The following is a 24,902-nucleotide window of genomic DNA, read 5'->3' on the forward strand; positions in this document are numbered from 1 at the left end:
CATTATATATAGGTGTGCAGGATTTTCCTACAACCTATCATTTAATGGGATGGCTGAGCCACTTAGTCAACAGATTCCTGTCTGTGGTGGCACCATGAGAAAATGCTTTCTGTAAGAACAGGAACATCAGGTGGCACACAGCCTGTGCCGTGTGAACATTTCCTGGCATGTATGATTTTCATAGACAAAAAAGCTAAGACTGATTTAACTATGCAAAATGTGTCGCTCATGATTTTGTTTATTGTCCAGGGCCAGTTCCTTCGCCCATCAGGAGATTCATTTATTTTGCCTGTATTATGACAGCTTCAAAGTGTGAATTGTGCCTGGATATGACAGGGCTGGGAAAGGGATGAATATATGATAGAAGCTAATTATATATACACGCTAAATATGTGCAAATATTATACTATTTTGTATTCCTGTATTAAAGGGGCATTTAACCGTATTATAAATTGTTCTAATTTGTTAGAACATTTTATCATTAAGCAAATTCTGAACAGTACATGGCTAGTGATTGGCAGCTACATGCATATGCCTCTCCTTATTGGTTCACTGGTGTTCTCCTGTTTAGGAGCAGTAATATCCATCGCATTGTGACACCTTTGCAGCTTTTAAACAAGAAATCTAAACATTTTTACATTTAAACTATAATGTTTTTTTCATAATATTTGGCACATGAAGGTTTAAAGGGCAATTGTAGTGCAAAAATGATATGCTCTAATTCATTAGAACATATAATTGTAGGGTTAACGACCATAAAAGTCTGTGTGTAACCCCCTGCAAAGGAGTTAAATACATAGATAAAGTGCTGATTGGGAGACATGGAGAACTGCACAAATTAGAGCATGTAATTTTTGCACTGCTGTGGTCCTTTAAGTCATTGGTTCTGCAGTGCATTGAGTTGCTGCCATTTTAAGCAGCTAAGAGGTTAAAGGGATAAAATAGTTTTTCCCTTAATGTGTTTACAATTGCTTTTTTTACCAACTGCAGAGTAAAAGTGTATGAAATGAGCTTTTTAAGGTTTATTTGTGTATATTAAAGCTCTTATTTTGTGTTTTGAAGCCACAACCTAATAAAATGGGTTGAGCTTATAGGTATAATCAGATCTCAATACTTTATCGCATTGTGTACATATACATGCTTCTTTATCTTATATCTGTCCATAAACCAATCACCAGTACTTGGAGAGAACAATGGAAAATCAACATTTTATTACCTTATCTCTGCTATATCCCACTGGGAGTATAATTTCTTCTGCTGGCTGTGTTTACACAGCTTATCTATAGCTTGTACCTGCGACCACAAACTTTCAGAATAGGTGGGGATACCACTGGCTAAATCAACTATTTCAAATGCCAATATAAGGGTAAAGGAGCTACTTGTAAACAATTTAATACACTCCAGCAGGTAAAGTGGATCATTGGGAACAAATTAAAGGGGAGAAATTTTTTGAGTTAACTGTCCCTTTAACATTTCTAAATCTGACCAAACACGCATCCTCTATGTATATAATAGACACTTTATATGGTCATCAAGGTGTTGCACTCTAATATCTTTAATAGCCTTGGAAAATGGCTGATCTTTAGGTATGTTGGGTTGTGTTTGAAAGAGAGTTTTGTCTATAACGTATGTGTGCATTGGTGACCCTATTTGTATAGCTTGATCACAGCGTATCAGTCATGAAGTAAGGAGGCAAGCCAGATAATGGCTGTAAATAAAGACTTTCCCTGTTTGCCCCTTCTGTTTTGAGCCCTGCTTGAGGGAGGTCACTATGTTCACTGAACACTTTTTAGTTTGTTTTTTTCAAAGCTCTCACTAGGCACAGCTTTGCCAACAGACATAAACAAAACAGCTTTGGGATCTGTTACCAAAACGCATCACCTCTTGCTCTCCCCTAGTCACATCACAGCTAACTGGACACAGGATACACCAATTAGCACTAAATGTGTGTAAATAAATTGAACAAGTCTTTTTCCTTAGAGAGGTGACAGATAGTTTTAAACAGCTGCTGGCTGCTCAGGGCAAATTGTCTGTAAAAATAAGCCAAGTACACAGATTTATTTTGTCCCATTTAAATGAACACGTTGCTCAGTACTCAAATTGTGTCTTAATCTGCACTTTAAGCCTCATTTTAGCAATCCAAAAGAGGCGCATAGCAATGTCTTGACATCTTCTTTGACATTGACGGTTTAAATGAATGTTAAAGTTATGTTATTGATACATTACAAAATAATAATTGCTTTGCAAAAGATCTGCACAATAAATAAAAGCATTTCAAACTCATCTATTTAGTAAAATTTGAGCTGTTTTGCAATCCAGTGACAAACTTTATTTTTTTTTTTTTTTAATCAATCTTTGCTTTGGAAAATTAGGGATAGATATAAATGGTTTTAAGCAGGGAAACAAAAAACAAAACTTTGCAATAATACACTTATATTATTTATTTTGCCTGCTTTTCTTGTAATTTGAATACATGTATTGCAAAGTTTTTTTTAATGTTTGTTTTTGTTTCACTCAATTCATAATTAAACATTTTTCTTGTGATGAAATGATCAAACTGTATGTTTTTTTGTCGGTATAACTTTCAGCAATTGGTTGTTGCAGGAAATGTAAGGGCTAAGCTATTGTTATTTAATGTAAACCTAAACCCAGAAGACTATATACAGTGAACATTATAATAATACTCTTATCTTGTTTTGGCGGTGTGATTTCCTTATTCACGTTTATGTGATTGGACTGTGTATACAGAGCCAGGATACTGAGTGTTATGCCAAGTTTAAAAGGCAACATCTGGGTGGAGTTATTTGCCTCAGAGGGGGTAGCTGTCTGCGCTGTTTACCAACTTTACATTGTTTGGGGTTTTGTGCAGGAGACTGTTATTAGCAGCGCTAATTTCTGCTTTCTCAGCTATAAATCTAAAAATAAATGGACTGGATCCATAATGTCTGTTTACTGACATAATTGTCAACTCTTCAGGCTTTAAAAACCTGTCATGTCATTGTAGTCATCTGTTTTCTTTGTTTCATCTAAAAGAGGGTAATGCAATATATATATATATATTTTATTTTTATTGTTTTGGAAAACTGGTATTCCTGTCCTGAATAAGCCAATGTTTTTTTGTCCTTGTTAGAAAGTAAGGATTAACAATACTACAAAACCTATACAACAGTATTCATTTCAATTACAATTTAAACAGATTTTGCTTTTTGGCCTCTCTAGACAGTGAGGGACCAAGCACAATTTTATTACACAAAAGCAAGACATGTTTAATATCCCTTTAAGTAGCCTTAGCCTCTCAGACTGTGGGGAACAACGATTCATGTTAAACAAGATATTTAGAAATGGTTCAGAATTGAATCAGCAGTGCTAAACAATGACAGTATTGTTACTAATAAGGATGTTGAGGCGTATTCTTGTGTAGATTTATGTGCCTGATTTCTTACACATCGGCTTATCAGTGAAAGTACCGTGCCCCTTCGAGATAAATTATGAAGAGGCAAACACATCAGGCTAGGTAGATGGCCCTGGATATCGGATACTCTGGGAGCTGCTGATCCTGTGAGATAAGGCGTAACAGCGTTTCTCAGTATCTGCTGCAGCCTGTCTTTGTGATTTTACTGAGTTGTTACAACAAAGAAGCTCTTTCAGCTTCTGTTTTTGTTTTGTTTTTAACTAATGTGTTTGCTATTTCCTTAACAATTCTATATTAAAAAGGTAAATATATAGAGAAAAGTTGTAGGGAAATATTAACTAAATTCAGTGATAGATAGGATATGAATCTGAAAAAGAAATCAGGTGGAAAGTTTATGTAAAAAATAGGACAAACATAAAAAAAAAAATTCTGTAAAATTTAACTTAAAGGGCCATAATACCCAAATGTTTAAACACTTGAAAGTGCTGCAGCATAGCTGTAAAAAGCTGACTAGAAAATATCACTTGAACATCTCTATGTAAAAAAGAAAGATATTTTACCTCAAAAGTTCCTCAGTAGCCACCTCCCATTGTAAAGGATTTCTAAGCAGCATTTTAGTGTGTTTGTCCTGGGACATCTAAAGGGACTAGCATCGTGCACTCTCATATTATTTCACCAATCAGGTAAAGGAAGCTTACTATGAAATCTCATGAGAGGAAATTGTGATGTAAAATATCTTCCTTTTTTACATAGAGATGCTCAGGTGATATTTTCCTGTCAGCTTTTTACAGTTATACTGCATCAGTTTCAAGTGATTTAGCATATGAGTATTATGTCCCTTTAAAAGCTTGAGACAAAAAAACAATCTTTGAATTATGAAACCATCTGTTGCAAAAAAACGGTTTCTATGTTTAGCTAAAATCACTGATTCGATCTGCTTTTGTTTATAAACCCCTTTGTCAACGCTCTGTCCCCATGGAATGGATTTATTTATATACTAAGAGCTGTTTCTTATGATTCTTTTCTTGCGAATGTTCACAGCAGATTTAAATGTCCGTTGGCGCACTGCAGTCCTTGAGCTGTGTAAGTTAGATGAATGAGTTATTTCTGGGGTGCACTCTACATTTCACTCATATGTCAGCCAGGCCATCAGTAGCAGCAGTAGGATTAATGTACCTACCTGGAAAAAGGCAGACGTAATGAAGACTTATGATGCAGCTAATAGTTTCAGATTATTCTTCTGCATTTTATGAAGAGAGATGGATAGTTGCTACATCACTTACTACTTGGTTCTGATCCAGATATATCCTTATGTGATTGCGGGTAATGTCAGTGTCAGGGTGATCAAATTTGTCTCTCCGCAAGAACAACATGAACATAGTCAGATGGTGCAATTGTGAAGAATATCTTAAAGATAGAGGTTAAAATAAGGTGTTATATTTTGAAGAAAGAGTTGTTAATACTGTAGGTGGAATTGAGTTATTTGGGTGCAAGTATTAGATGGAGCAAATAAAACAGACAAAAAACAGGGGAACAGTTTTTTTATTGTTTACATTCTGTTTCCATGATTGAACTGTGAATTATGTACTGCCATTAACGTTTGTTTGCAGAAAAGTACACAGGCTACTGTATTAACATGATTCTGATAAATAGATATTTCAGCATTTATAATTATTATTATCACATGTATTGTTATTTATAGATCTCAAACATATCCCACTGCACAGGTGTACAATAAATACATTAGGAAAAACAAAACCTATGTTAATTTACTGTCACAGAAACATAAGCGGCTGTAGGCGCGCAGGAGCTTATAATCTAGGTGATTGAGCTAGGTGCAGGTGTTCCTATTGCCCTGGGTGGAAACTAAACGAGTAATGCACAGTGATAACAGGTTATAAGTGCAAAATTAGAGAATAATAAACTTGTGCTAAAAGCACTACACTTAAAGGGACACTGATGCAAAAAATACATTCTGTAATATCTTATCGCAGGCAGTGTTTGCATTACTAACCCTACACATGAGTGCTACACAAGGATTTCTGTTCACAAGCAGGAAGCCACTAGTGTTTGGCTCACCTGCCATGTTCTGCTCGGGAGCTGCAATGCTTGTGGCTTCTGAGCGGTACTTTACCTATGAGTTTAACTCTTCTGCAGGTGTTAACACATAGTTATCAAGCATCAGTAATGCATAAATTCTTCACTCTACCAAATTAGATTGTCATTTTTACGTTAGAATGACCCTTTAAACCCTTAAATCTAACACAATGTTAGGTGTGAGTTACATATGGGCAATACAGCATTTCTTTCAAACAGAGGCTGAGCAAAGGAAAATGAGAACTTCACATGAGTTGTGTTATAAGCAGAGGCAAATCTATTGCTGTATAGCAAGTTATCCCCTTGGTTGCCACACAGGCTTCAACAATTCGCTTTTCATTTAAACTTAACTCTGACAATTAAATGGACACTGTACCCAATTTTTTTCTGTTGTAATTCAGAAAGAGCATGCAATTTTAAGCAACTTTCTAATTTACTCCTATTATTTTTTTGGTTTCAGTACTCTGGCAGCACTTTTTTATTGGTGGATGAATTTATTCACCAATCAGCAAGGACAACCCAGGTTGTTCACCAAAAATGGGCCGGCATCTAAACTTACATTCTTGCATTTCAAATAAAGATACCAAGAGAATGAAGAAAATTTGATAATAGGAGTAAATTAGAAAGTTGCTTAAAATTTCATGCTCAATCTGAATCCCGAAAGAAAAATTTTGGGTACAGTGTCCCTTTAACTGCGTCTTTATTACATAAAATATTTCATTAAATCCTCATAGCAATTGTGCTGGAAGTGGCATATTAAGATTTTCTAGTGATGGCAATGCCCCTTTAAACAAGTTCCTCCACTGCCAGTATTTCTTAAACACATTTCTACTCCTTTCTCCCAAGAGGCTCGCTCCTCTGATGCCACATGATTGATTAGGGAAACACAAGGGGCACAGAGCTCGTGTTTGAGTAATGTTACAAAATCAGGAAGACACAAGACCAATCAAACACACAGGCAGGGCTTGCGTTTTAAGCAGATGATGGATTGCACTTGTGTGTGTTTTCCAGTCCCACTACTCAAGATACTTCACTTTAATAACTTTGTCAAGGGCCACACTGCAATATGCTGCTATTCACATGTCATTAAGTAATTGTTTCCCTTTAGCAACTGTTCAAAACACTTATATTCAATTTCACTGAAAATAACCCAAACACATTTGCTTTTAACATAACACCTGTATAATATAATTTGTCCTAAATCTATCGTTAGAAAATAAAATACAATATATATATATATATATATATATATATATATATATATATATATATATATATATATATATATATATATATATATATATATATATATATATATATATTCTATTAAAGAGAACTTTTCTTTGGATATGAAAAATCAGCAATGTGTGTAAATTATATATACAGATAGATAGATAGATAGATAGATAGATAGACAGATACACACATTTTTTTCTTCCTAAAATCATCTTATTTTGCAAAGCAACTTCAAATGTATTCAAGTATTATGTTGATTTTTTTTTTAAATGTTAGGAATAAAAAAAACAAAGCTAGGGAACAAAACACTGTGTAAACAAGCTATGTGGAATGCGTGTTATAAAAAGCCCCTGTGAAATGGAGAGTGAAGTTACTTATGAGAGGATTATGGAATGAGGAACAGGCATGTATGCACATTAGCAAAACCAACAATGCATAGATAGGTGGCTGGCATTATTGAAGAATTCTTGCTTTGTTAGGATGTGCCTTTTATTATAAACTAATGAAAAAAAGAAACAGTGGATCAACCTGGAATTTACCTTTAATGAAAATCATGCCTCATTTAAACTGGGGATTTCCAGGGGTCCATTTCAGCAGAACAATAATGAATCATTTAGCAACATATAAACTATTGATGTATTTTACCAGCAGTAGAGCAATGAATTTACAATATACCACTATTATTTTTCCAGTTTTTACTAAAATTCACCTAGGTTGTGACCTCTACAGTTGGCATAAACCTAGATTATGGGAGGTAATTTAAGTTTCTACTCTCTCTCTCTCTCTTTCTCTCTCTCTCTCTCTCTCTCTCTCTCTCTCTCTCTTTATATATATATATATATATATACACCAAATAGCTCTTATCCTTAAAATGATTCTGGGATTCTTCTTTCTTTGCCATTGTTGAAACTCAGAAGTGGAAGGTTGTTTAGATTAAAAGTGCTGGCATTGCCTGGCTTGAAAGTCCAGGTCAGGTTACAGTCCTGTGTACAAAGAGCTTTTTCTCTGGTAATTGCCTGGAGGCCGAAGCAGTTTGATTGCAGCTGTTTGCTTCCTCTTTAGCATCTCTTGTCTTCATTGAGACATTAGTAGTGGGGCCTGTTTTGCTTAAGTGCAATTTGTACTCAGGAAACACATTTTATAACATCTGGTAGGAGGGAAGGAAAACTTTGTAGCAGGGTCTGCGCTGCCACTAAGGATTCCAACAAGCGTATTGATGCTACCAGTAAACCCAGTGGTAGGTATTTAATAGCCAGGCTTGGAGGAAGTGCGGCCAGAGTGGAGTCTGTTCACGGTCAAACTATTACACATCTGAGCTTTGAACTCACTTTTATACATTTTTTCACACCAAACCAGAAGCCCCTTTTATTTTATTGCTTAGCAAACCTTAGTGATGGCAATTAGCCGCAATAAAAATCAACATGCACGTTGGTTTCAGGTTCAGTATAAGGCTTTGTCACTTCTATGGGTTTTGTCTGCGTCTGTGATTTAGTTGCCAGATTTGATGTTTGTTATTGAATTTCAGACTTTTTTCAGCTAAAGGTGGTAACAAACTCCTTAGCTTTTAGGTCACACTCACAGGAAATGTCATTTTTACCAAGCAGAGTTGCAATTATTTTGTGAGTTATGATTTAGAAGCTAGAGAATTTCTCTATTGACTGCAATTAAAGCAGATTAACTGGGTGCATCTACTTTAAATCCTAATGTCCACCTCCCTCCTGTCATTTAACTAGAAATTAAATAGTAATCTCTGTAAGGCAAAGGCTTACTGTGCTTTACAATGCTGTGAGCAGTAATGTGCTCATATTTAGCTTTAGACTGGAAAACAATATTATTACTAAGTGACCTGTCACCAGAATCCTTTATTAGTGTGGATGAATGTTTGCAAATTATGGACCTCCCAACGCTGAGGTCACCTGGGTGAAGTTAGAGGGATTAGCCCAAGATTATAAGCAAGAAATGAGTCAGTACTGGTAAATCAGACTACCTGCTGTCTCTTACTCTGGGCTAGAGCTGTATGTTCCTGATATATCATAATTTTCTTTACACCTTAATGAAAGAGAGCGCTAGCCTGTGTACTCCAGTAACGTCTGGGTTGGAAGGCAAGTCATGGAGGCAGTTTGACCATTGAAAATAATTGCAGAAACCTTGGGTGACTCTAAATTTGACATCACAGGTCAAACAATATGAATCACATATATGTTATTAAAGACATAATAAAAACAGGTTTCCTGTTTAGTATATGTGTAGTAAAATATGAATATAGAAATGCATGCCATGTAGTTAAATCTGAATACAGAAAGTTATGGCAACCAGTAAAATAGAGAAAGGTAAAGTATTACCACGGTAACTTTGATACAACAGGTTAGTCCTTTTGTCAGTGAGGAGGTTAATCCAACATAACAAATATCATGAACATGAATATCTCGGAACTTGTAACACAATTCATACATAATTTAAACATAATACTGGTTACACCTAGTAATTATTCCTGGGTGCTATTACAAAAATCCTACAATTAGAAAAAAGAATGACTTGGTGATGAAAATGGCAGAAAAAGCCCAAACCTGAAACAGCAAATAGTGGTTTTAAACTTGACGGATTTGATTATTAGTTTTTTTTCCTGATATTTTTAAAACGGTGACATTGCTAATAGTGTGAGTTAAAACGTAACAACTAAAACCCCATCTTTAAGAGATAATAATATTCTTCACAATGTGTAGACTAAACTGATTTAGTTGGCGATGTGATCTAACACTTTAATTTCTGTTTCACAGCTCCTTCAACTGTGACTCAAATCCAACCCAAGGAAATCACCAGACACAGTGTGTCATTATCTTGGCCTGAACCCGAGAGAGCCAACGGAGTCATCTTAGAGTATGAAGTAAAGTATTATGAGAAGGTAATTATCATCCACTGTAAACATTTTTATGAGTTTTTTTGTGGCTTACTAATGGAGGTGGTGAACAATCTTTATGATTTTAGATTTTCAATAAGGTTCTTCAATAGGCTTAAATGTGAAGAAATATAAAAAAAGTATTATCTTTGACCACAGGACCAAAATGATCGCAGCTACCGCATTGTAAAGACAGCCACACGAAATGCTGACATCAAAGGGCTTAATCCTTTGACTACATATGTATTTCACGTTCGAGCTCGGACTGCAGCAGGATATGGAGAGTTTAGCGGACCCTTTGAATTCACCACTAATACAGGTAAAGGAGCACGGGAGTCTGAGCTGGGGTCATTTTAATGGGAGAATGTATTGTTTTGTACTTAAAGCTTTAGAAGACATATAACACTTTTTTTTTCTCCATTTTAGTTCCTTCGCCTATGATCGGTGAAGGAGCCAGCCCCACTGTTCTTTTGGTTTCCGTGGCAGGCAGCATCGTGCTTGTGGTTATTCTGATTGCTGCTTTTGTCATCAGTAGAAGGTAAGCAGAACCGTTGCGCATCTTTTGTCTAACGTCTATGTCCGAAAATCTGAAATAAAAAAAACAACTTATGTCAAATTCTGACATTGTTATGAATACATCAAATCACTTAAACAAAATCTTGTTACGCTTTACATTTGCTTTGTTTTCTAAAAGAAAAGATCAAACCTTAACCCCTTGTGTACCAGAGGGCAGCAGCATATTGTTACAGAAAGCATTCTAGCATTAACTAGCAGTTAAAAGGTTAACTCAAACTATTTTACCACAGATAAATGGATCTGCCTTAGATGAGAATAAGTAATTAGTGCTAATTCTACAATGCTTCTTATAAACCAGAGCTTGGATAGGACTCCCAATAAAGGAGAGCAAAACAAAGAGATTGAGGATTAAGTGGCAGCTGTTGAGGTGTGTATTAAGCTGAAATGATGTTATAATTTACTGGTTAAACTGGTAGTTTTTTTTGTCTCTTATTAAAATGATTTGTATTTTTTTGTCGATTTTAAGGATAGCTTTGTGAGCTATTTATATGCTTCTAAGAATTCCTTGTACAGGTTTTGTGACACCCCCGTCTCCCATTTTCTACTTCTGGGTGGAGTTCCAATCTGAAACAAAGCATCTAAACATAATAGTGTTCACGTTAGCAGCCCCTACGTAGGGCTTTGATCTCCTCAGCACGAGTAAAGGCAGGAGGCCGCTGTACGCCAATGAAGTCTGCAGCTGCGCTCCCACTTCAGCTGAAAAATAAATTCCTGCAATTCCTGGGATCTTTTGTTGTTGTTGCATATGAGCATCGTACACCCAGCACCAAATGAGAGCAGTGCTAATTAAGCAGACAGAAACCTATGCACGGCTTTATTTTCTAAACATGGTACTAGGTAATTGGCTGCAGCAATGTCTGTGGTTCAGTGTGGTATGATCTGTAAATGTCATCAGACAGCTCTACCCCCTGGTTATACCAGGTGAACATTGCTGGTCAGACCTGATTTAAAGTACATTGTTTCCTCTCGGTTTTAAAGCAATGCTCACAGCATTTGTTGTTTTTACATTTTAAATACAAATTCTTTTTATTGCACTAGTTTCTAATGGAGACTTATTGAGAGGTGATCCTGACTTGAGTCCTTCCTTAGTTAACTCGAAAAGTCATTTTATATGAAACCCAAAAACTTTCTTTTGTGATTTAGTCAGAACATATTTTTTTTTAAAAAGAAGTTTCTAATTTACTTCTATTATGAAATGTGCTTTGTTCCTATGGTATTCTTTGTTGAAGAGATACCTGGGTAGGTGTCTGGAGCACTCCATGACAGGAAATAGTGCTGCCATCTAGTGTTTTTGCAAATAGATAACATTCTTGCAACACTGCTGCCATATAGTGCTCCAGACACGTGCACGCTCCTGAGTTTACATCCCGGCTTTTCAACAAAAGATACCAAGAAAACAAAGAACATTTGATAATAGATGTAAATTAGAAAGTTGCTTAAAATATTATGCTCTATCTGAAAATGTGTGGGTTTCAAGTCCCTTTTAATGTTTTCAGCTATACCTACTCTGTTGGGAGCAGTATTCATGGATCTACTACTTTTTTGACAAACGTCTTATTTACATCATATAAAGTTACATCTAACTTAAACATATGTTTCTGCCTGTAGGTATTAGATAACACCACCCTGTCATTTGCCACTTATTACTCGCGCTTCCCCAATAGCGCTAGTTTGCAGGAAATAGCCCGTTAGTGAGTACTATGTGGGACCTTCACAGCTGTATAAGAGCGAGCGTGCACATAGCTGAAGGAAACACCTTATTTATCATCATAAGAGGAGATTGTGTGTTCATCATGATCCCTCGTTAGCAACAAAGGAGAAGGCTGGCTGAGGCCGACTGAAGGAAGGCAGTGATTGGCCCACAATGGATCACTTTACTAGAAAATGAAACGTCGACCCCTTGGACTCTTATTGATTCTTCTTTAGTGTCAGCCATAAAGCTGTCACAGGGAATGCGCTCAGGAGGCAGAAAGCTGACAAGCTCACAGCTACTAATGTGAACTCAAACAGTTCCTCCTCTACAACACGGCACAAAGAACAAAGGCACTCAGGCGGTAGAGAGCAAAATGCTTTTGGGGCGCACTGCCTCTCAATCTAATGGTTTTGAGGATGGATCTCCTTGTATTGATTTGCTAAATGTACAGGCAAACTGGTTAATTGCAACACATTTTATTAAATTATCTACAAATAAAAAAACAAATATATGCAGATGGGTTTAACCCATTAACTGCCAGAGAGGGCTGCAATGCCCTGAATAAAATTGTCAATGTTTATCTGACCAGTTCTGAACACTTATGCTATGCACTATAGCATATAGCAAGGTCATATGCACAGCTCACATAGGGAAATCATATGAAAGCTGATAGTTGTCTTCATTTTGCTATTATTCAATTCAGCTTTTGGGCTATTTTTTATTAATCGCAGAGTTAGCGAAGTTTGCTAATTTATCCTCTTTGCTAGAATGGAATGGTAGAATGTAAGCTCTTTGGATCAGGGATGTCCTACCCTTGTATTTGTTTTGCTTATTTGTATTTCTTTTTTTACCACTTATCCATGTACCTAGTGATATGCAATTTGTCAGCGCTTTACAAATAATTAATAATAATAGTAAATAATAAAATACAGCTGCCTGTTTATTCAGTGCACTAGGCAAGCTTTACTTACTGACAACCTATTCCTAAAAATCAACAGTAAACACATAGCCAGGTAAAATCATTTAAATAGTTCTATATGCAAAAAAGTATTCAGAGACACTATGTACAAGATATAGAAGAATTTGCTTACACATTATTATGATAAAGTATGCACCTGTTTGTAGTTTGAACCTAATATGCTTGTAATGCAGTTGTTGTTTTACACAAGTATCTCTGTGGGACACTATTTATTGGTCTTTACTGGGACATATAGTTATTTCATTTATTTGGCGGTAGTCTCTTAAATTCTTTATCTATACACACAGAGATAAATTGCTAAGTATGTACTGCATGTGTGTGAGTATTAAAGTGGTCCTACCTTTGCCTCTCAATCTAAAATTTGCCTTTCTAAAATTCTTTTAGGGACCTCACAGTATAGCCGAGGCTTTTTAGATAATCTCACCAGAGCAGAGATCTTTAGATTATAGGGCCCAAGGTCACATTTCCCTGCCGATTCTCCTATTTAGTTTCTAATCACCAGCTGAAACTGGAGCAGTATAGTTAAAATGTGTCCCTGTGCCATGCAGGTTATCAAAGGTTACACAGGTGATAAAAGGTTCAAGGGGATATTTATTATAGCTCTATAATTAAATAAACAAAACCTTTAATTAGTGTTTTATCTGCAATCCTCTCTTTTGAGACAAAGCTCCTTTTGGATAAATTTTAAGATTATCCTAATTGTCCTCTATTCAAACGGAAATCTATTCCTATTCAAATGAGTGTCTAAACATTTTCAATTTTGAAAAGCAAAACTGATTCCTAGATTTGGCACCAAATACAAATGTTTTCTTACTGCTGTGAGTGTGTCTCAGTGTTTTTAATTTATACCTCTTGGAGTTGTTTTACTCTGTACGAAATTATATGACATCATTCTTAAAAACAAAACTTCCATGCTACTATGCAGATTTCATTTTTATAATTCTTAGCAATAGCTAATTAAAATACATTTATTTTCCATGTTAATAATACAGCAGTAATACCTCGAATAAGCTAAAAGGCCAGTACATGCACTTTGTTCTAATTAAACATTTATTCAGCCATTGTTCAAGAGTCTTGTGGGGATACACAGATTAATATATTTGTGAAAGCCCTCAGTGTAATTACGGCTCATAGCCACAGGTCTGTGTCTTTTTAGCAAGGTCACAAGCCTCCGTAAATCACAGCTTCTGTTGCACACAGTATGTGGTGGTATTTTGTCTCTGTGCTATTACACGGTGCTTCAGAGATGAACACAAGGATTCATTTTTGTCTCTTCTAACCCTGCAGGCGGAGCAAATACAGCAAAGCAAAGCAGGAAGCTGACGAGGAGAAGCATTTAAATCAAGGTAACCTAAGAAATTCAAACCAGTCAACTACCCAAATATCTACAGGAAAAATAGATACATTTATAGCATAGCTGTTTACTCATAGTGTTATTCATTAAATGGTTATTGATCTTTTCTTATTGTTAAAGAACCACTCAATGCAGTAGAATTACACAATTAACAAGTGCATAATAAAAAACGCAATAGCACAATTTCAAATAAGCATTAGATTTTTTTCTGACATTTATTTTTTCTCTCATTTTCCGCCCCCCCCCCCCCGTATCATGTGACAGACATCAGCCAATTAAACGTGTATGAAAATTGTTAAAGGGATACTAAACCCATTTTAAACAACGTTCTAATTTACTCCTATTATCTAATTTGCTGTGTTCTCTTGCTATCTTTATTTTAAAAAGCAGTAATGCAAAGCTTAGGAGCCGGGCCCATGTTAGGTTCAGCACCCTAGATAGCGCTTGCTTATTGGTGGCTACATTTAGCCACCAATAAGCAAGAGTAACCGAGGTTCTGAACCAAAAATGGGAAGACTCCTAAGCTTTACATTCCTGCTTTTTAAGAGAACAAAGCACATTAGATAATAGTAGCAAATTAGAAAGTTGATTACAATTGCATGCTCTATCTGAATCATTAAAGAAAATAATTTGGCCTTAGTATCCCTTTAAGTTAAACCTCTAAAAAGTACATAATACATAGGTTTTAAAAGTAACATTTTTTTGATGCATTAATAACTAAATATTCCTTGAGTTGCAGTCATTAGCTTTTTTTAGGTAATATAACGTTGTATATTATTTTTTACAGGTGTGAAAACGTATGTCGACCCATTCACCTACGAGGATCCAAATCAGGCAGTGCGTGAATTTGCAAAGGAAATTGATGCTTCTTGCATCAAGATTGAAAAAGTTATTGGTGTAGGTAAGTTATTTTGTATGGACGGTAGCCATGTTTAAAGTTTACAATTTGTGTGAAATTCTCAGCTGTTAACATGATATATGATGGCAATCAAAATTTTCTTGCGAACAGGAGAGTTTGGGGAAGTCTGCAGTGGGCGTCTGAAGGTTCCTGGAAAACGTGAGATATATGTAGCAATTAAGACTTTGAAAGCTGGTTACACAGATAAGCAGAGGAGGGACTTTCTTAGTGAAGCCAGCATCATGGGCCAGTTTGACCATCCCAACATTATTCACCTTGAAGGCGTTGTGACCAAATGTAAGTAATACCCCACCTTACCACCTGTGTATGCCTTCACTTCTTTATATGATGCCCCTTCATGAATTCTTAACCATAGAATTGTGATGATTATACTAGTGAACGTTATGTAAATGCTAAAAGCCTTCTGTTTCTATACAGCACACTTTTAAAATGTTGCAATTGACATGCCATGCTCACAAGCTGTGCTAAAAAGTGATTTAAAGGGAGATAAAAGTGCAAAAAGGAAATACTCTAATGTGTTAGAGCATTTTATTGTTCCACTTTTGCTTGCATATTACTATACAGGGGTTAAACATAAACAGCTCCACAGCACCAATAGGCTACAGGGACCTAGCAGAAAACATCTGGTGAAACAATGACAAGAGACATATGTGTGTTTTTAACAATCACCAGTTAGCTCCCACTAGTGCATTGCTGTTTCTAAACCTATCTAGATATGCTTTTAACAAAGGATACCAAGAGAACAAAGTACATTCGATAATAGAAAAAAAAAATGAAATGTCTCTTAAAATGTCACACTCCTGAAAAATTACAGTTTTAAGTTTGACAGTCTCCAATTAATTCTAAACTTAGCCCTAACACAGTGACAATGTGACGCTTTGCAATTTTTTTAAAGGGACCTAAAATAAAAAAAATAAGCTCTGTATTGCAAATGATCTGGTTACCAAAAAAAAAAGTAATTTAAAACTGTCATTCCAAAGACATAACCTTTAAAAATCCTCCTCTGTTTATGATACCTCAGTATAATACAGAGATAATAGTTATTTAAATTGTCATCCGTTTTATGTACTTGAAAGAAATAGTATTCCTGGTTTCCAAAATAAAAACTGTGCAGGTGTCAGAGAGCAGCATCCCTTCTGCACAATGCCGGGACATCTTGTAGCACTGTACTTGACAGAGCTAATTGTTGAAATATAGGCAGGAAGCAGATGTCCACAGCTCCGCTAGTTTTTTGGACACAAGTAGGAAAACATGGTCTGTAGCTTAACCTTTTTTGGCACATCTTACTGCAACACAGACCTCGCTAGTGGCAATTGACGGCACATCTTGTGAGCGGGTTTCATTAAAACTCATTTGCAGTCATCTGCTGTGGCAGAAGCTTTTGGAATCACACAGCAGCAGAGTCATCAAAAGCTTCCTATATACTGCATCCCCCCTTCCCTTTGTTCATTTTTATCACAAATCAAGATCCCAGTACATTGCGGTTCTCTCTAGCAGCTAATTGGTTATATTGGATTTTGTTTTCATTAACTCATCTGCCTAAACATTAGCCTCCATCCGATCTATTTGGCTGTTGCAACACGGCAGTATGTTGCAGGTGAAGGGATTCATTTTTTATTTCTTTGCTAATTATTTTAATATCCATTTTACCTGGCTGCTCTCTAAGGATTGCAGAAGTAACTAAAGAGTTAAATTACAGATGCTGCTTTTTAATAAAAGTTCCAGGTTCCTGATTTAGGTTCCAGCAGTGCCTCATTATCATTTCTGTGACTTATGAAATCGTAAAATGTAAATAAAATCCTAGCAAGCACATCTCTAAAATATGATTCAGCTCTGATAGTAGCAAAACTCAAAAAATTCTGCTGTAAAAATAGTGCTTCTAGACAGGAATGAATAAAAGCTTGAGTTTCCACACACATTTAGATGGTGATTATGCAAACAAAGCTGCAAAACCCACCATGAAGTGCTCATGAGATACATATTTCAAATCCAGGGTCAGAGAAGGAATAAGGTAGCACAAATGTGCAAATGAAGTGGCATTGCTTGCAGGACATATTTCTTTCCTCAGGGTGGTTGCAATTACTAGGATATATAGGGTAGCTATGTTAATTGTAATACACACATGCTGTTGCCTCTATAGATATCTGTCAGTAAAATTGTCTCTTTGTCTATACTTTAAACTATAGGCAAGCCGGTGATGATTATCACAGAATACATGGAGAATGGATCATTAGATGCATTCCTGCGGGTGAGTTGTCACTAATATGTTTTACTTTACAATTATGGTGTACATTCATCACATCCCAAGTCGTTTCGATTGCACTTAAAGGGACAGTCTACTCCAGTATTAATATTGTTTAAAAATATATATAATCCCTTTATTAGTCATTCCCCAGTATTAGATAACCAACACGGATATATTAATATAATTTTTGCCTCTGTGATTACCTTGTATCTAAGCCTCTGCAGACTGCCCTCTTTTTTCTGTTCTTTTGACACATTTGCATTTTAGCCAATCGGTGCTGACTCATGAATAATTCCACTGGAGTAAGCACGCTATCTAAATAGCACACATGAACTAGCGCTGTATAGCTGCTAAAAACCTTCAAAATCCACTGAGATAAGTAGTGGCCTTCAAGAGCCTAGAAATTAGTATATGAGCCTACCTAGATTTAGCTTTCAACAAAGAATACCAAGAGATCAAAGCAAATGCGATGATAAAAGTAAATTGGAAGGTTGTTTAAAATCGCATGCCCTATTTGAATCATGAATGTTTAATTTTGACTAAACTGTCCCTTTAAGTTGTGTGACTCTGGTGATTGGATGATTTTGGCCACTCTGGCACATACCAAAGAGACAAAATTGGTGAATGTGACGGCTGTTTGTAGGTTTTTGCTGTCCCTCTGAAAATATTCGAATGAGGCTACATACTCCATTTAACTGCTTAGTTGAGCGTTACACAAAACAGACAAATTTTATAGCACTCTCCGGCAAAGGCAATTTTGTTTTTATGGCCCCAACTTCACACATGTTAGAGCTTGCACAAACTCTGCCTAAATTGACCTTGATATTGGAAAAATTGACATTTGAGACACCAGTCTCAAAACGACTCTTTTAATAACATATATGCAGATACTTTGTAATTAAAAGAACATAAAAGTGTAAACATAAATTATTTATTTTAAACAAATGTCAGCCATGCACTTGGTGCTCTCAAAACCGGTTCCTGAGTAGTAGAATAGTGATTGGTGGAAACATATGTATGCCACTCATGATTGGCTCATGAGCCATGCCTTTGTCAGAAGTGCACAACTTCATGTGTTCAGCCTTTTGTAGGTGTTAAACACATAGTGTAAATATTTTTATACCCAAATAAGAGCACATACAGTTTCGTAAATATTTATTTTACAAGCACAATACAAACACGCCAAAAGGACTTTATAGGCTTGTTTTATTGGTAGCAAAAATAATATAATGTGAGACAAGTACTAGAAATAATTGTCACAGCATCTTTCTTGAGATGGATTTACCCCATGAATAAACTCTCACTGTAGGATACTGTCTCTGATGCATAAAAAGCACCTGTCATTTACTAAGACTTTTTTTTCTTTCAGAAAAATGATGGCCGGTTCACAGTCATCCAGCTGGTGGGGATGCTCCGCGGCATCGGCTCCGGGATGAAGTATCTCTCTGATATGAGCTATGTGCACCGAGACTTGGCTGCTCGTAACATTCTAGTAAACAGCAATTTAGTGTGTAAAGTCTCTGACTTTGGCATGTCCCGTGTGCTAGAAGATGATCCAGAGGCCGCCTATACCACCAGGGTAAGGAGAAAAATATCAAACCATATTATACTGATACTAAACACCAGAGTTTCATATATATTTATTCCACGCACTAAGACAAAGTGGTTTTACAGCTCTGAGCACCGGCGAATCAGTTAGTCTAAGCAGCCAGTCTGATATGCATTGCTGCTTTGCTTATAGGTAAAGTGGGTGCAAACAGATCTCTGTATAATTGCTGCCAAAGCATCTGGTGTCATGTAACAGAATGTGCATAGGTTTTCATGCTGCATTCCAAAGCCTTGATGATTTGTAGTTTACATAAACAGCTCTGAGCTGAACAGAAAAAAAAAAACTGGGGGGGGGGTAAAGGGAAAGAAACAGACTTTGTGCATTACCACAACAATTAGGTGTATCAGTAGCAGGATCTCGGCCAAGTGAATCGAGGAGAGATAAGCATCACGGAGCTCCTTTTCAGGCTTAACGAAGCACTGAGGCCTTCTACGGAAGCCAAAACCTTGTTGGATTTTCCATAAATTGAATGCATGTCGACATATATTGTGCTCCACACAGCTTGTAACACCTTAACTGCTGGAGTGTCCATTAAACTAACTAATGCAGTTGCAATTTGGAAACACCCCGTTAATGTGTGGTTTATAAAATTATAGCATGGGAAAAAAAGCTAGGGAACAGTTTGCAAGCTTATACTTAATGTCAGAGGTGTAAGTGCCAGGCTTGCAATTTGTATGATACACATGATGAGTAAGCAATTGATGTCTTTCAGTTTTATACATCTGTAATAGGTATAGTCATAATGAGACTGGCAACAGCATATCCTGTCTAACATATATTATATTTTTCGTAGGGAGATTATACAGTAGATGATAATTTATAGTAACACATTTTTTGTTTCTATAAAAAAAACTGCTTGCACCATCATAATGAAAAAAAATATATATTTTCCTCAAATTTTCTGTAATTTTTTTTTCCCCATGTTTTAATTTTGGAGGCTTTCAGATTTCATAACTTAGGCAGTTTTAGTTCTGCAATAGCCACACATTTGTGAGATTCATGAGGGTCTCCCCAGTGATTCAGCTCCAGGAGGAAATCCTGGGTGGTCCTTTGCTTCCTTGTTAACTAAAAGTCCTTATTAAATAAATTAGGCATTCAGTAGCTTTTTTAGTGAGTGGTGGGTTTGTCAAGCATTGGAAGCTGCAAATGAAATTCTGACTTTAGGAAGGATTCCACATGAATTAATGGATTAAACAGTGCATCAGGGAGGCATAATTTGTAGAGAAGGGAAGGTTCTCATCTGAAGTCTCAAGGTGGTAGGTTATTGTAAATGGAGGGTAGAACTTTAAAGATGTCGGGAACTTTCCAGTAGAGGGCTAAAGAGAGAATATTTACCAAAATAGCAGTGCATTTTATAATATCAAGTTCTGTGCTCCCTATATTTACTGGTGTTTTCCTTTGTAGGGAGGTAAGATCCCAATAAGATGGACTGCACCAGAGGCCATTGCATATCGGAAGTTCACATCGGCCAGTGATGTCTGGAGCTATGGAATAGTCATGTGGGAAGTCATGTCCTATGGAGAGAGGCCTTATTGGGACATGTCCAATCAAGATGTAAGTATTTTGATATGGTGGTAAAATAAAAAATGAAAGCAAGTTAATAAAAAAAGAGTTAATGTCACATGTGTCTTAGACATGTTGCTGATATTCAGTTTTCTGCAGTCTTACAATATATGACATTGTACAAGACTGACCTGTGAATATATTTTGGTGATACAAAATTCATAGAAGTTATTATGTAAACCCTGTATTACACCATATGCAACGTCACTGCTGATGGAGCCTTCTTTGTGCCTTGTGTAATTATATCTTGTCAATTAAATGGCTGTCCCAGGAGGACATTAAAAAATGATTCACTTAAGGGCTCCTCTTAAATTATGCATATCTTTTTTTTAACTGTACCATCTGGACAGCCTCATAAGGGATCACATGCAGACAGCTGTCTGTAAATGACCCGCTAACAATCTAAGAATAGCAACAATGGAAGATCCAGATTGTGTGTCTACCTTAAGACTAAGGTGCATCTATGTAACAAGTATGATTTTGCTCCTGAAAAATGTATATACAAATAGCATATAGATGAGTTCAGACTTGGTTATATGTTTTAAGACACAGCTTTACTGTACTCTCCCATATCAAGAGGAAGCTGTTGAGTCCATTCATGCGAACAGAGAAAATCCACGTGCATCTAGAATAGTGATGTGCTCCGGCAAAGCCAGGCAATATGATAGGGTCAGCCTATGGCAACATAAACTGAAAAGTCGCGGAAAAGGTTTCTAGATTCTGAAACATTCATACTAAGGCTTACTTTTTTATTTTCCTTAGTTTTCATACCAATACCAGCAACATAAAGTAGTAAAGTAAGTAAAATTATGTGCTGCTAGTAGATAGTATAGTAGTGTACTGCATTAACACACTTTGTATTACAAATATATATATAAAGGCTGCTTTAGCCTGTTTTTACCTCAGAGCATACAGAGCTGCTGTTTATTTTCCTATGTGCTGTGCACAAGCTTGAGTGCCAGATAAGCGTATGCACGGTATGTACAATAAGTACCAATTAGCAGATTTTTAGGGTCTAAGATCGGCGTCTGGGAGTGTGCAAAAGGTGCCAATCGTAGAATTAAAAAATGCATTTGTGTGATAAACCACTTTAAAATATTATGCTATGTTATTTACCCCTTAACAAACTATTTCATTTTTATGTTCCTAAAAGATGGCTTTTCTCAACTGTTATTTCATTTTAGTGAGCATTTAAATTCCATCATATTCAATTCCACAATTTATATTTTAAGGTTATTAAAGCTATTGAAGAAGGATACCGCTTGCCCCCTCCTATGGACTGCCCCATTGCTTTGCATCAGCTTATGCTAGACTGTTGGCAAAAGGAGCGTAGTGACCGGCCAAAATTTGGACAGATTGTTAGTATGCTGGACAAGCTCATCAGAAATCCAAACACGTTAAAAAGGACAGGAGCAGAAGGCTCAAGGTTAGTAGAATGACTCTAACATTGAATTGTTTTTAAAAAATGAATGTAGAGTTCTCTGCACACTTGGAACTCGCACAAAGAGGGTACCGACCAATAACATTCCGATTTTGTAAAAAAAAGTACCTAAAAGACATTTTAAAATTTGGTATATACTTGACATAGAATTAATCAGGGATAATTGTATTTGCATAAGACTGCCTTTTGAGGCTGTTTTGTTGCTGGGGATATGTTACACGTCCCTCTGGGAAGGGCTATCATTACGCAGCCATCTCTGTATCAACGTGCTAAATTATTCAAGTAAAAGAAGAGTATAACAGTGGCTGTTTAATCCCCCCCCCAGTCTGACCTTAAATCAGTCTCTGATCACTTTACATTTGTAACGCACTGTACAGTCTTTTAAGTATCTGTGTTTATAGATATTGATTGGATACTTTAGAAAGCACGAGCATTCCCGTGGGCACTCATTCGGTAGGCTTAGATTGAGAGACTGTTGAATCTACGGCCTTTGCTGATAGCTCTTTGCACTTAACCCTTTTATCACTAGAATTACCAAAGTGAAAAAGCCTATCATTTTTGGTAAATGCATTTATAGGGCAGTTTTATATAAATTGAACAAAATGTATTCATATGGGCATACAGCTCTTTGTTATCTATTGTAGAAATGTTTACTGATCAGTATCAGAGTCAGCTAAGATTTGGAGATGTACGACCGGTTTCTCTAAACACTTGAGTACTAAAGTAGTATACCAGAAGGGGAGCAAAGAGAATTTAGGAATGGTGCACTTGGCTCATTCCACTGGAAGTAAAATATAGGAAACAATACTTCTCCTTTGCTAGTTCATTACATATGTTAAAAAAAAAAATTTGGCCGGCTTCTCCATAGCCAAAAGAAACTCATAGAAAGTCTGACCCCTGCGCATCAACAACAGGATATGTTACTAATCATGACTGTGAATCTGCTAAAGCAATTATTCCAAAGGTCCAGCACAGAGGGAGATGAGGAGAATTACATTCCTGAAGCCAAACATCAAAGAACCCCTTATTCCAGCCAATTCTATCATTTGCACTGCTCAGGAAAATGTTGATTAAAGAGAGGATTATCCCGGCAGCAGGCTGGGCTTTGTCTGTTTTCAGGGCCTTTGCCGATGATCTAGTTGATTGGGATGTTTTTATGGGATATGTCATCAGTATATGGTTTAGCTGAAGGATGAATTGCTTCTTGATCAGAAACATAACTCATAAGCTTCATAATACACCTAGCAATTTGGTCAGCCCATTTGTGGAAAAAGAAAAGTATTAAGGTCTTCCAAAGTTTATGCCAGAAACATGGTCCTTACAGTTGTTAGTTAAATCTGAGCACTGCATGCAAATGAAGCCTATTTTTACTGAAGAGTTACACAACAATGTAGTTGTATATGTACATAAAAAGTTTAGCCTTTGTCTAAACTATTTTTTCACCTTCTTGTTTGGTAGAACAAACACTGCTTTGCTGGACCCTAGTTCACCTGAGTGGTCCCAGGTGGTTTCTGTGGTAGACTGGCTACAGGCCATCAAAATGGAAAGATACAAAGATAACTTTACAGCAGCTGGATACACCAGCCTGGAAGCAGTTGTGCATGTGAATCAAGAGTGAGTATCTTATTTATCTTATTATCTATCTGTCTGTCTACCTAGAAAACTTGCTTTTCCGGCTGTGTCTAGAACTTTGAACACAGTAAATTTAGATCATTCCTCCTGCGATTTTGTCAGCCTGTAATTTATATCATATTTGAATGCAATACATCTGTTGCACACATTAAGAATCCTGCTCTCTCTTTTAGTGATCTAACCCGGATTGGCATTACTTCTCCCGCACACCAGAACAAGATTTTGAGCAGTGTCCAGGGGATGCGGACCCAGATGCAACAGATGCAAGGCAGAATGGTCCCAGTCTGAGAGGGCAGGACATCGGGGGACGTTACATGCTCAGAACTCTTGAAAAATTAGTTTACCTCATCCATGCACTTTAATTGAAGAACTGCACTTTTTTACATTATCCTCACTCCTGGGAAAAAAAAGACTGCCAATTACCAGGGGATCGAGGAGAAATCCATTAAACACAAAAAGAAAAAAAAAATCATTTGTGCCACACCTGTAGATCATGCATTGGCAAGATAAGGACATAGTTTATAGTATACAGGACTCTAACATGTTTGGTTTTCTGGTGAACTGCTTGGTGAAGCTGATTTACAAGACTTTACACATCTGCCCATAGATATTTTTTTACTTTTGACATGTGCATCTTGTACGGACATCTTTATGGAATGAGCCTAAACATTGCTTCATCACTGTGGTGAAGGGAAATAGCTTGAAAAATGCTGCCGAAAATATAGACCAGTGGAGGTGGGTTTTTATCATCAGAATGTGGACTGTTTCTGTGGGAATTTGCTGGCTGTGAGACTGAACAATTTGGCAACACCTGGTGTCTGATGAAAATGGAAATATACAAGTCCTTATAAGCATCTGCTGTAGAGGAGGATAGAAAGGCAAGTTTTTCTTTGTATCATGTTATTCATTTATCTGATCAAACTGTTTCAACAATCAAATCTGTTTGCTAAAGTAAAAATACTCTAATAATCCGGGAAAAGAAAATTGGTTGTAGCTCCTGACATTTAAAGGGATATAGAAAGGTGAAAACTGAGATGTGCACATGTTCATTTCAGTTTTAAATAGAACATTTTTTGCAATATATGTCCGTTAGCAAAAATGCTTCTAGTAAAGGTTGTTACTGTTTTTCAATAGCATACACACATATCCTATGAGGGCACGTGCATCAGTAATTCACACTCGGAGAACTGTTAGTGGTGTGTATTGTATCTGTAAAAGCTTCATTTGTGTTATACAAGCCACTGCTCATT

General features: G+C 36.4%; 1 protein-coding gene across 1 annotated transcript in view; it reads left to right on the top strand.

Annotated features, from left to right (window-relative positions):
- EPHA4 (EPH receptor A4) overlaps positions 1 to 24,528 on the top strand; it is a 69,170-nt gene extending 44,642 nt beyond the window's left edge. The window contains exons 6-17 of the mRNA XM_053709968.1: positions 9,523 to 9,647; positions 9,801 to 9,960; positions 10,068 to 10,179; positions 14,177 to 14,235; positions 15,031 to 15,144; positions 15,253 to 15,438; positions 17,349 to 17,410; positions 18,777 to 18,986; positions 20,421 to 20,570; positions 21,812 to 22,005; positions 23,479 to 23,634; positions 23,826 to 24,528. Of these exons, the coding sequence (XP_053565943.1) occupies positions 9,523 to 9,647; positions 9,801 to 9,960; positions 10,068 to 10,179; positions 14,177 to 14,235; positions 15,031 to 15,144; positions 15,253 to 15,438; positions 17,349 to 17,410; positions 18,777 to 18,986; positions 20,421 to 20,570; positions 21,812 to 22,005; positions 23,479 to 23,634; positions 23,826 to 23,940 (1,643 nt within the window). The 3' untranslated portion in view covers positions 23,941 to 24,528. The remainder of the gene's footprint in view (positions 1 to 9,522; positions 9,648 to 9,800; positions 9,961 to 10,067; positions 10,180 to 14,176; positions 14,236 to 15,030; positions 15,145 to 15,252; positions 15,439 to 17,348; positions 17,411 to 18,776; positions 18,987 to 20,420; positions 20,571 to 21,811; positions 22,006 to 23,478; positions 23,635 to 23,825) is intronic.
- The last annotated feature ends 374 nt before the right edge of the window (positions 24,529 to 24,902 follow it).

The sequence above is a fragment of the Bombina bombina genome, chromosome 4, assembly GCF_027579735.1.
Source record: "Bombina bombina isolate aBomBom1 chromosome 4, aBomBom1.pri, whole genome shotgun sequence".
Taxonomy (NCBI): domain Eukaryota; kingdom Metazoa; phylum Chordata; class Amphibia; order Anura; family Bombinatoridae; genus Bombina; species Bombina bombina.